Source organism: Calypte anna, chromosome 3, assembly GCF_003957555.1.
Source record: "Calypte anna isolate BGI_N300 chromosome 3, bCalAnn1_v1.p, whole genome shotgun sequence".
NCBI classification, from domain to species: domain Eukaryota; kingdom Metazoa; phylum Chordata; class Aves; order Apodiformes; family Trochilidae; genus Calypte; species Calypte anna.
Window position 1 is genome coordinate 19,357,583 of NC_044246.1, and position 12,389 is coordinate 19,369,971.

The window sequence follows — 12,389 nt, forward strand, 5'->3', positions numbered from 1 at the left end:
GGTTAACCAGTGAATCTAATATGAATGTACTACAGAGCAGGCATTTTATTCTTTTGATTTTTCCAAGTCAAGAACAAAAGATTGCTCTGCTCTCTGCTGCATGCTTCTGGCTGCTGTTTATAGATACTTTAGCACAGCATGTGCTATTTCACTCAGTCTTCTAAATCAGATGCTGCACTTGCAATAGTGTTTTTTGATTTAAAAAAACCTAACAAAAGAACCCCCATTTTAACAGCAAAAAACCCTTCCTTCTTCTCAACTTTTCTTTCAGACCTCCAATCTTTTAAGATTTTAGTTATCACTATCTGAACTTCAGTTTGTGTGTGAAACTTGCTGTTTTCCAAAGGCAGAAATAAGTTTAAGTAACAAAATATTGACAAGGTAAGGCAGTGGTGGTCTTTTGAGACATACAGCAACAAATTAAAACTTGTGTCAGTAGATAGTATTTTCGTGTCAGGCAGCCTTTCTTTGAATGTTTATTATGTTTAATATAGTATTCCAAATAAAGTAAACTGCAACAGCATAGAAACAATTGCTGAACAGTGAAGGACTGCTATCCCTAGGTATGCTGAATATGAATATAAGCATGTGTTTATGTACAACTGTCATTATGTACAACCACACAGTACAACCATCATGAAGTTGTACTGTCTATTTCAGTTTTAAAGGATTTATTCTTCCCATCAGATTGAATAGTCTGACCATCAGAATAGTATTGTTTAAAAAAACAAAAAAACAACAAGAAAAGACTTTTTACCACCACCAGTCTCTTTTTGTAGGTGGGAAAGGAGATGATCCAGGCAGGTACTAGTGCAGGACTATCTTGAACAAACTTTGTAGGAAAGGCAAAGTAAAAACTAGGAAACATTGAAAAACATATAAATCATTCTGTGAGTTTATAGTGCACTCTCTAAATGGCATACTAACAGTTAATCTTTGATTTTCAGTTTTTAAATTGCTTCTAAAAGCTGAGGCAAATAGTGTAAAACAAATCTATTGATGCTTTGGAGAATTTCCCATTGTGTTTGTTCCCTCTCCCTTTTTCTGCCATTGTACATCTTGGAGAGCAATCCATGTAAGAGCAGCATTGTATAATGTAAAATAGAGAGCCATGCTCAAGAGAACTCTGCTTCTCTGGCAGTACATAAATCATTAGGCAGTATGTATGTAAAAAGCCAACTACTTACATTTAAGTAGTTTTTCTTTTCTGAATTAACAGTTCTCCAAATACTGCTTAGTATTTTTCAAGTTAAGGTATTTCAAGTAGAGCAAGTGTTCCTGTGGGAAAAGCCAGTTTACAAGAACCAAAGAGCAGCTCTCTGGAAATACATTTGTTTAATGATAGAATATGTTTGCTAGGAAATGCGGGCCTCAAGGCAGTATTTGTATTTAAAATGAAGGAGAAAGGAGTCTGATTCCAGAATAGCCAATGACTTTGGTTTGGTACTCTTGGAATATGAGAAGTATCTTGGGACTCTTCTCCGAATTGGGTGAATTAAGTTTATGGGTGAGTGCAGCTGCTGTGTGGGTCTGCCTGGAGTCTTTCCATTGTCCCTGCTGCAGCTGAGGAGCTCTGCTCTGCAGAGGTGCACCACAGCCTTCCTCTCCCCATAGCTGCTAGGCTTGTGGAGAGTGTTGAAGCATGTGGACCAGAATGTCTGTTAATTTACTGCTCCATACACAAACACCAGAGCAGGAAGCTTTTGTCTGGGGCCCTTTAAATAATTTACAGCTAAAACATGTTGCCTTGCTGAACAGAACTGAGCTCAAGATATACAGAGGCATCCTTGACACTTCATTCTTTTTCTAAAACCCAGTGAAAAATCTTGCTAGACTGTGCCAGATTTCTTCCCCATGCTTTTATGAAAGACTTGAGTTGAACATGGTCCTTCACTTTTATAGCCAAGCATTTTCTTAAACCTGCATGCTGGAACATCTCCTATATGAACTTGCTTTTACCTGAACAACTCTTAAATACTAGTCTTCATAAGAACTAAGAGTAGACTTCTTTCTAGACAGAGCAGTGGTATTCAGACTTGTCTGAGTTAGTGGTGAAAGAAAAATCTTTCCTCTACAGAGATTTCTTCTGAACCTGATGAAATTTGATCTCTGTCTTGACGTTTGAATGTACATTGCTGAGTCTGCTCAAAGTATTCAAGTTACCATTCTTGCTTTTCCCTGCTCATATTCCTTCTGGGACTGTAATGCTTTCTTTGTCATGCTGGTTTAATGTTGTATGCAGCTGCACCCTCAGAATACCATACAGCTACAAACCAAGCAATATTCTTATCAATGAAATCAACAATGGTTTTTGTAAAAAACATCTTCCTGTCTTGGGCCCTAAGAAATTACAAACACTAATTTGATCTGATAATGTGGTGGTTAGGGAAAGTACCTGGAAGCCTCTGGGCAACTGTTTTAAACTTGAATCTCCTGTAACCCTTGTAAGTACCCAAACAATTTCTCTGTTCCAAGTGGTGTTTTGCTTTAATTAATTAAGCTTTTCTGAGACGTCAAGCAGAACATTAGGACTTCTGGTGATCACAAAATCATGGTGTTGCTTAACTTTGGCTGTAGTGCTTTGCTTCTCTAAAACTGTGTAGGATCCAAGGGGAAGGTTTTGGAAAAGTTGTCATACAGCACAGTATACTGGGGACTGATGTATTTTGAACATTTTAAAATGTTCAAATTGGAGATTAAATTAAATTTGGTGAACACAATTTTCTGCAAATGCAACAATTTAGGGTCATACCATATAGTTTCCTGGAACACTATAATGATAAAGAAAACCCCAGCTTTGATTTCACAAATATTTAATCTAGTATCAGTGGAAATTATTCACCTGTACCTAATAAGTTTCTTATCTTCTATAATATTTCTGCTGGGGAAATATTTTTTGCCTTCCCAGGCCCAAACAGTCTGCTAGGAAGACTGCTTGTAAAACGTAAAATCATTGTTGTGCTAGGATTGCCACTAATTTTTCAGCAAAACTGTAATCACAAATTGAAGGAAAGACTAAAATTGGGGGAGAGATGGGGAAAGTGTTCTTACCTATTGCTGTGCTTGTAGAGTTGGGAAGTACCAGTATAATGAAGTAAAATATACAGTATTATGACATTGGTCAGTTCAAAGATACTAATTTTTACCTTGGTTCATGTTTTCCCCATCATTTTCCAGCTTGGTGAGAGATGGAGGTAATGATAATGTGTCTGAATTTTTGAGGCAACCCAAGGTTCTGTCTGCATATGTGAAAAAGGGTAATGCTACAGGTCTATGGAGAGGGTGAAAATCCAGATAAGGACTGATTACAGTGGTTAGAAAAACAGTTCTAGATATACCCATGTAGAAAATACTTCTGGTCATGTGAAGTTTATGCTACAAATCACTGTCATGCAGGAAGGCCAAATCCAAGATCCACCCTTTGTTCTTAACACACCATTAATTTTGTATAGGATAAAATACATGAGTTAGAAAATACATCTGAGTTAGAGAGAAAGCTTTAGCTTTAACTTTGAATTGCCAGGCTTTTTGTACTCACCAGTACTGACCACAGAGAAGGTTTTTGGGCATGTATGAAATTATGGACAGACAGAAATTTATGGAAAAACACTGTAGTGCATCCTAAGTAATTTGTATATTTGGTTACTATGTTATATTTTAATTATCAACACAGTTATTATCAACCAGTGTTTGATCTGGTAAAAATAATAGCTACTTCATTCCGGAAAATGACATTTGAGCTTGAGACCACCATTTTTGCATTGTGAGTCCTCATTACTCTTAAAATTTAGGACCACCTGCTTGTTAGGACAATATTCCTCTTGCCAGACCATGAGGAGATGGAGCTGCCAAAGCCAAATTTAAGGGAGTAGTCATCTCCATTGCAAAGTCAATAGTCTCTAATGCTTCTAACTTTAAAGCAATAACTCTTTCACCTTAAAAAAAAATAAAAAATCAAATGCCTTGGTGGGTGACTGAACAAGGTAGAATTACTTGTGGCAAGATCAAAGCAACACAGTTTCAAGGGAGTCTGAAGTTTATTGAATTTCAGTATATTTTCCCTCTTTCCATTACTACTGAAAGGGGAAAACCCCCCACAGTTTACTTAAGAGTAAAGTATTCTGTATGCCACATAGTGAGCGTAGTGAGTTTTAAATATTTCCCTAATGCTTTACTTTGTGTTCTGTTGCACCACAGAAGATGTGAATATGTCTTATGGGATGCTTGTTTTAATACTAAGATAACATACTGAAGAGAGATAAGCACTGTTCTTTGCATGACTAAACTAAGATATTTAAATTCTGCTTAGCTAGAGGGAAGTAGGACCTGCTGCAGACAGGGTCAGAAGTTGTAAGTTTTGCAGTACTTATTGATGCAGAGGAAGAGAACTCTGAAGTGGAGTTTAGGTGCAGAGACCCACAAAGGAGATCCATGAGAAGTTTTGCTGTGGTCTCATCACTAGAGTTGTATCCTCTCTGAGTGTCTAAAAGTTAGCAAAGGAAAAGTTACTTTCCAGATTAATTTGATTGCTTTTGTCACAGTCCTGGGGCAGGAGTTGCCTTTCTTTTATGCTGTGTTAGGAGGTGAAATACTCCTTGTGAAGCAGTTTCCCTTGTGTTCTGGACTGATGGTTTGCATGCAAGCCACTGTTTTGAAGAGATGCTGCCCTTAAAAAAGATGGATAGAGGACCTGGCAGCAGTGTAGGAAACCTGTGGTGGAAATCCTAAGGGAATTACTGAAGAGTAAGAAGTCTGCTTGTCTGCTGCTGACCTGTACAGTACTTCCTGTCACCTGTATTCCTAATCTTCTGTTTATTTTGTACAAGACAGAAAGGAGGCTTTCACTACAGTTTAAAGCCTTATTTGTTGTTCAGTGTCAGGTTTTTAGCCTACCCAAAGACTCGCTTTTGTAAGAGGAGAGTGAAGAAGGACACAATAGCTGTATACCTTCTGTTAGTTACTGTTTTTTCACATTGGTACCTTCTGCCTTTTAGCTTTTCTTTTAAATTTTGTTCCAGTCACATAGAGAACTTAATTGTAGTCTTACTGTAAGTTTTACTACTGAATCATAGATTTAATTATAGTTAATATTTTTAGGTAAGTCAAGTCCTGCATGGTCGAGATAATTGCAGTTCTATTGCCCACAGTGATTTATTCTTTCTTCTACTCTGAATCATGTGTCAAACCAGTGTGACAGGTTTTATTAGCAACATCCTGTTAATAGAATTTTTTTTTGTAACAATGAATGATCCTTTTGGAACATTGACATGAGATTAATGAGCTGGTCTTGCACACCGAATATGATACATTTCATTCAACTCATCAGCACTAGCAACTGCAGTAGACTTGGTCTCCTTGTCCTTAGAAATCCTTTGGTTTCAGGCAACACTGAGTTTTAATAACTGCAGAGGAGGAGTATTTGATGATAGGAAAACAATTTAGGTGCTTTACCAGAAGTCTGACTGATGGAGTATTTTTGAAAGAGCACTGTGTCTTGTTTTTCATTTCTTCTACTGCTCTGAGGTTTGCATCAGTATTTACATAATAAGAATTTACTGTGAGGGGCTGCAGTTTTGTTTGGTATGGTTATAAACAGAGTGTATATGTTATTTAATGCAAGGGCTACTGTGTAACAACAAAGATACAAATTTGTGACATGTCCCTTCCTACACAGTGAGTGATTGCAAATGTCTTTGTTTTCTTCACCAGAACAGGATAATAGCTCTTGGCAGAAGAGAACAGTTGCTGTACCGAAGCACAGAATCCTGTTTTTTATTAAGTGAAATACCTTTTCCTAGTAGCACTTAATACGTAGGGTTAATATAAGTTATAATGAGCTTGGAAAAATGTACAATTCCTTTTTTTAATTTCTCTTATTTTTTAAAAAAATATGCATATATGCTTGGAGGTGTTTACATACAGTATGAAATATTTATTAACATCACTAAATGCTTTCTTTGTTCTTGTTTCTTATGTATTTATTTCACGTTTCTTACATATTTGTTTTCATGTAGGTGTAACAGTGAGAGTCTGTGCAAGATGCCAGAACAGTGGCTGAGCTGTGTGTTAGAAGAAATAAAATCTTGTGATCCTTCATCTACACTATGTGCAACCAGACGTAGTGCGGGCATTCCATTCTACATACAGGTACCACTTAATATTGCCTCTTCATTTTACTTAACTTTGTTTAATATCCTTTCTGGTGAATACACTTAGGCATTTATTTGTTTTTCTTATTTAAACCCTTTTTGGTCAAACAGTTACTTTTTTTTTTAATACAGACTTTGCTTTTGTGCAACTAAGAAGCCACATATAACTAAATCATGTTTGATGGTGTTTAGCATTGCGGTTCTGTTTACTCTTGAGATTTTTGGCTTGAGGTAGGTTCAAAAAGCACATAAAAAGATTGAGTTTAGACTACGTGTGGCCACTGTTATTATCCTGGAAAATTCATAAATTATTTCACAAATTAAGTAAGATTCTATTAACCGTGCAACTCTGTGATTCTTCCTTGTGAAGTGGGAGGGTGGTAAGATAGAAACAGACCATCACTGAAATCTAAAGGTGGCCTAGAAAATACTACAAAGACCTTGGGAAGTCCACCTAGCAGTTATTAAGCAGGATCAAGTAATAGAGTCACACTAACTGGTGTTGATTGACAGTCTTGTGTCCAATGAATGAGGAGGTTACTGAAGACATATCCATGAGCATGGGGGTGTGCTTCTGCTGTCTGCCTACTCCCCATGTTAGCATCAGCTCCAGACATCTCAGGCTCTGGCTTCTGCCAAGTTCAGAACTGATGCCTGATGGGCTGTCTGGCAGTGTTTTCTCTCTGCTTAAAGTAACCACCTCATACTGAGTGCCTCACAGTTGTAAGCCATAGCTTGACTGTATCCTCGTGGGGTCAGTCATCATCGGACTGGTTCTGTGGATTACACTTAACCAGTTTCCATTCCTTCCTTCCTTAAAATGGCCTCGATTGCTTTAACTTAAATTAACCTCCATAATTTTAATTTTCAACCAGTTTCTAAGATGGGAGTTCAAGATTAACTCCAGGATTTGTAACTTTCTCCATTTGCTGAAGTATAGTCTCAAGAACATGCCAAGAATCTGAGGGCCTGCTGGGTGCAAGCTCTCCCTGCCAGAGTAATTCATCTCGCTTGTTTTCCACTCTGAGTTTGCCCTGAGAAATTTGAGGCAGCCTGCTTCTGTCTGACCTCTCCTATGTCAGTCACAGCCTGCTCCTGGCTCTGGCAACAGAGATCAGAAGTAGGACATTGCTTTTAGAGAAATTTTTCCTTTTCAATTTCAGCAGTTAAGGCTCTTTCCCTTTTATATCCATAAGTTGTCTGCAAAATGAATTTGGTGATTTCATGTCTTCTAATTTTTCCCACTCACATCACATGGTTTGAATCCAATGGTTGTTAGCTAGCATTAACCCTGAGAATGTGAAAAATCAAGCCTGTTTGAATCAATTTTTAAACGTGAAAGTTACACTTGCCAATGTAAGGGCTAGGTGGACCTAACAGTTCCCATTGCAGAAAATGTGTGTAGTCTGCTGTTGGCCTGTGCTAATGAGTCCACATGGGAAAGCTTGCACTGTGCCATAGCTCTTTGGTTCAACAGGTCAGACCCTTCTGCTTTGACAGCTTTGGAATACTATGAAGTTACTCTGTTCAGTTAATGTGAAAGTTTGAAATGAACATTGGTTGTCTGAAATAATCTATCGTGAAATTGTAACTTCATTGTCAAGAGTGATAAGTGTTTGTCAGTAGCTCTGAATCTGCTCGTAGCACTCAATAAAATGAGCTATACCTTAAATAGAATGTTGCATTTAGATAACAAAAACAAATGTTGCATATCCTAACAGTACTATAATAAGCCATTTTATTAATATATAAAATGGATACTCAGTGTGGTCTCTTTGCTATCTGCTTCCTGTGACATGTATACTTGTTTGACTAAAATACATCTGTTAATGGTAATACCTAATTTTTGAGGTTATGAGCATTTTAAATGACTTATTTAGAATAGAAATATTATTACCTAATAGCACCAAGGTGCAGCTCCAATTAGTGGCTGAGGAAATTGTGGGAATATACTAGTCAGAGTTTAAACGTTTTTAGGGTATGAAATTTTACTCTTCAGTTCATTCTCCTGTATTTTATACTTCATGAATATGAAGTACATTCTTTCCCTTCACCCTCTTCTCTCTCTTTCCCTTCCATCATTACAGGTCCTGATAAACTGACAATGACTACTTCTGGGTTTCTGCCTAACCTAACCTCTCTGTACTTTGTTTGACTTGTAGTTGATCCATTTGGTCACTCGTGTGTATTGTACAGTGCTATTAAACATCATGTTTGGATTGATGCTGCACAGATTCTGGGCCCCAAAACACAAATGGATAATAGTATTTTTTTTTAGAAAAAAATTATTTATGATTATTATAATTTTGCACTAATTTTTTCATATTTAACAAGAGACACTGGACGGAGAGAGATAGAGACTGTTTAAACTAATACTTGATTTTAGAAGACTGAATTGGAATATTTTCCTCTTAGATGGATGTCTACCCATTGGACTCCTATTTGGAGATGGATGAATCTCTTCTCTCTGTTCCAAAGTGTGCTGCTTTTTTAGCCTGTTTTTTAAATTGGGATTTATTCTTTGGACAGTGTCATTTTCAGTATGCATGTTATTGAATTGAAAAATGTCCATACTAAGAAACCTAAGTATAATACTGTGTATATTTTCACTAAAATAAATACTTCTGCTGTTTTGGTGTGTGATGAATTATCATGTGTTATATACAAGGAAATTTTCTTGGGCAGATGTGTAGTGTATAAGCAGAGTTTTATTACTGAAACATTGAATGCTAAGAGGCTTTGAACAAAACTAAGAATTAAAACTGAAACTTACTTTATCAAAATTTTTTTTTAGCAAGGATGTATTGTGCTAAACATAGGAACATGGAACAGAACTGTTAGTAAAGAAAAATGTCTAGAAACATCTGAATTTTTTCTGAATTTTTTTTTTCACTTTCTGTAGGCTTTGTTAGCTTCAGAACCAAAAAGCAAAACAGATTTGCTGAAAAGGACAATGAAAGAATTGATAACTTTGGCTGCACCTTTGAATGAATCATCAAGTGTAATTCCACAGGTAAAATACAGCCTCTCATCAGGATGCAAATGTCAAAAGAGTATTTGCATTACTTCAAATAGTTAAGGAGGTTTGTGTGTTTTTAGAAAGGATATTTTGGTTTAAATAACTATATCTAGAATTTAAAACGTTTGCATGCAGAGGTTATGAAGTTACTGGAATGTGCAAGTGCTTAAGATATTATGCCCCATGGATTGGGCATAATTTCATAGGTTTTTGTTTCTAGTACAGCAAATATAGTCATCCATTTTCCATTTGAACGATCATTTTACTGCCTGTGGTATATTTCTAAACAAATAGATGAGTAATTTCCTTTTTTACAAGGAAATTAACAAACAAGCTTTTGTTTACATTTAGAGTAAATAAATGAGTTATATAAATCATGCTGTATGAGTAAAATACTAAAGGAAAAGTGATTTTATGCATACTTAGTAATTTCCAAAGCTCAAATAAATAGATCTGGCATGCATAAAATTGTGTTTTGAAGTCAAGACCTTTATCTTTAAAGTGCCATGATGAAATAATTAACCTGTTTATAAATGGAAGCCTCAATTTGTTGACAGTATATAGCAATATCTTCTAATGGCTATGCCCAATCTTCTCCCAGCATAAATTTCTGTAGCCTTGTCAAAGTCTGAGAAGCTATACAGGTTACCACCTTCCCTTACAGATGGTGAAGTATCATAAAATGCTCCTTATGGTAAAGCAAGCCTGACTGTCAGCTTTCACTTAATATTGTCCTCCTATGAGTTGTAGTTTATTTTTTCTCACAGTGTCTACAGCATGTCAAGAACGTTGGAAAAGATGATTCTAAACTTTGGAAGTTATTTTTACAGCAATGATAAGCTAAGGAAAAAAGAATGCTGGCCTTTGCTTGCAATGCCTGGACTGTACTTGAAAGAGGAATGTATTTTTAAACTAATTGTTTTTAACCATGTTTGCTGCTGCACCATTTTAATGTATTTTAATTCATGTATTAATATGGAAATAGAGTGGTGCAAATGTGCATATGAATTAATTTTATTTCACGTGTTCACTGCTGTAATTAACATACATTAAACTTAAGATATTTTCCAATGAATATATATTTTTCTTTTTTTTCTTCTGACTCCACAGGTTCATGCTTTAAATATCCTCCGGGCACTGTTTAGGGATACACGTTTAGGTGAAAACGTCATGCCTTATGTTGCAGATGGAATACAAGCAGCAATTCTAGGTTTCATGTCACCTGTCTGGGCAGTAAGTTAATTTTTCCTCTCTAATTTAACAGGGTGTAGAGTGGTGCTGTTCAGTGGCTGTTTGGTCATGCTTATAAATGGAAGCACCACAATTTCTGGAATGGTACATGGTATAATATTTTAAAGTACTGCAAAGAGTGATGTAGACCTTGAGAAAAGGTCATAATTTTGGTCACATTTTTTGATTTTGTTTCGGTTTTCTGTAATGTGAGGTACTGATACTGATAAAAAAAAGTAGGGACAGAGATTATTGCCCTACAGATAAAAATATATCAGGCTATCAAATTTTGAGTTGGCGTACCTAGCCAGTAAGGAGTGCTTTTACATTAATTCTCACTGTTACTTTGGTTTTCATGAAAAGTTAATATTCTGTATGGCATCTTAAGGTAGTACATTTCATGATCTGCCATGCTTAAGGGTAAATATTTTGAACCCTGTGTTGGGTGTATGCCTTATATTAAAGGTGGACATTTAAAAAAAACCTGGACTTTTAGTAAGTGCCAAATGCTTAAGAGGGAAGATGCTTTGCCTTAATTGTTTCTATGTAGTGACCTCTGAGCAGTAGGCATGCTCAGTCCTTCATTCAACTATTGTTCTTTTGAGTGTATGTTCATGATTGTATTTTTAAAAAATATTAGTGCATTTCAAAAAGCTTTTAAAAATATGAATTATATTCTTTTCTTCTACCATTAGGTAAGGAATTCATCTACGCTTCTTTTTAGTGCTCTGATTACAAGAATATTTGGGGTTAAAAGAGGGAAAGATGAAAATTCAAAAAAAAATAGGTAAGCTTCACTTGATACCAATCATAAGTTTGCAAAACATGACATTAGCCAACAACAATTTGAAAATGTTGCTTGCTTTATGGATATGTTTGAATCATGATGTTACAAAAACATCTAGGTTTGCTTAAACTGTGCTGCCAAGAAGTGGGAGGGCCAAAGATATCTGCTGTTGAGCACTGGGGGTTAATTTGTACTCATGTACAACCTCACAGAAGGTTTTTCAGAATGTTGCTGAGAGGTTTTTGTGCTAGGGTCTCTTTGAAATGCCCAGTCTCTCTTGTGGTCACAAACTAGTCCTATTGCTCTTGACAGCAAAGAGAGGGGGTGAATGAGACGAGGAGGAATGGTCACGTGTGTGCCCTTACCCTTAGAGCTGGCCTAGAGGTCATCTTACCCCCTACAAATTTGAGGTTTTTTCCCTTTAGTCATCCTACTGTAGAGCATCCTGTCCTTCTTTCATGTGTTTTTTTACAAGCTCAAAAAATTGTTGCTTGCAAATCTGCTTCCGTGCCAAGGGATTGTGTCCTTGAACTCTGTAGTCCTGGATCAGATCCTCTAGTATTTCACTTTCTTATGTAAACCCAATTCTTTTCCAGTTCTTTAAACTCTCCAGTCTTGAGTATTCCTGTTCCTCTGTCCCTGTGCACAAGCACCCCTATGTTTTCTTTGGCTTTCAGCCTCTTCCTTTAGCTGCTGAAGCAAATGAAGTGTGGCCATGCCCTGCACTGTGTAGCTGAAGTTCCTGCTCTAGTAGGGATGTGAAAATAACCCTGGATGCAGAATAAACTCATTAAAAAATACTCCTGGGTGAATCTGTGGGGCCAGAGTGGATATTATGGTAACCATTTCAGAAATTCCTAATGGATTTTCAAATCCTGGGCAAGGTATGCAATTTCTGAAAGAAGGCAATTGTTAACAGTTTACTTTCCAAAAATCCACTGTTTTTTGTTGAATTTTTTTATTCATTATGCAGTGGTTCCTTAGTGTTGACCTGTGTAGCTAATGTAATTTTCATGCACATTATGAGAAACTAAAATGTCCTGGGATGATACCAGCCTTTCATCTTTTAGATGATAGGACCCATTTTAATTGTTTGAAATAATTGATTTCAGGTGTCATTTGAAACATTAGCTACTACTCATGTAGGAATGTAAGGAAGATAAATAGGTGGGAAATTTTTCTTAGAAAGTAAGCTTCCCCCCCA

General features: G+C 36.4%; 1 protein-coding gene across 1 annotated transcript in view; it reads left to right on the forward strand.

Moving 5' to 3' along the window:
- Positions 1-12,389, forward strand: part of THADA (THADA armadillo repeat containing) — a 160,043-nt gene that overhangs the window by 23,892 nt on the left and 123,762 nt on the right. The window contains exons 23-26 of the mRNA XM_030448466.1: positions 6,015-6,147; positions 9,052-9,162; positions 10,279-10,401; positions 11,094-11,185. Of these exons, the coding sequence (XP_030304326.1) occupies positions 6,015-6,147; positions 9,052-9,162; positions 10,279-10,401; positions 11,094-11,185 (459 nt within the window). The remainder of the gene's footprint in view (positions 1-6,014; positions 6,148-9,051; positions 9,163-10,278; positions 10,402-11,093; positions 11,186-12,389) is intronic.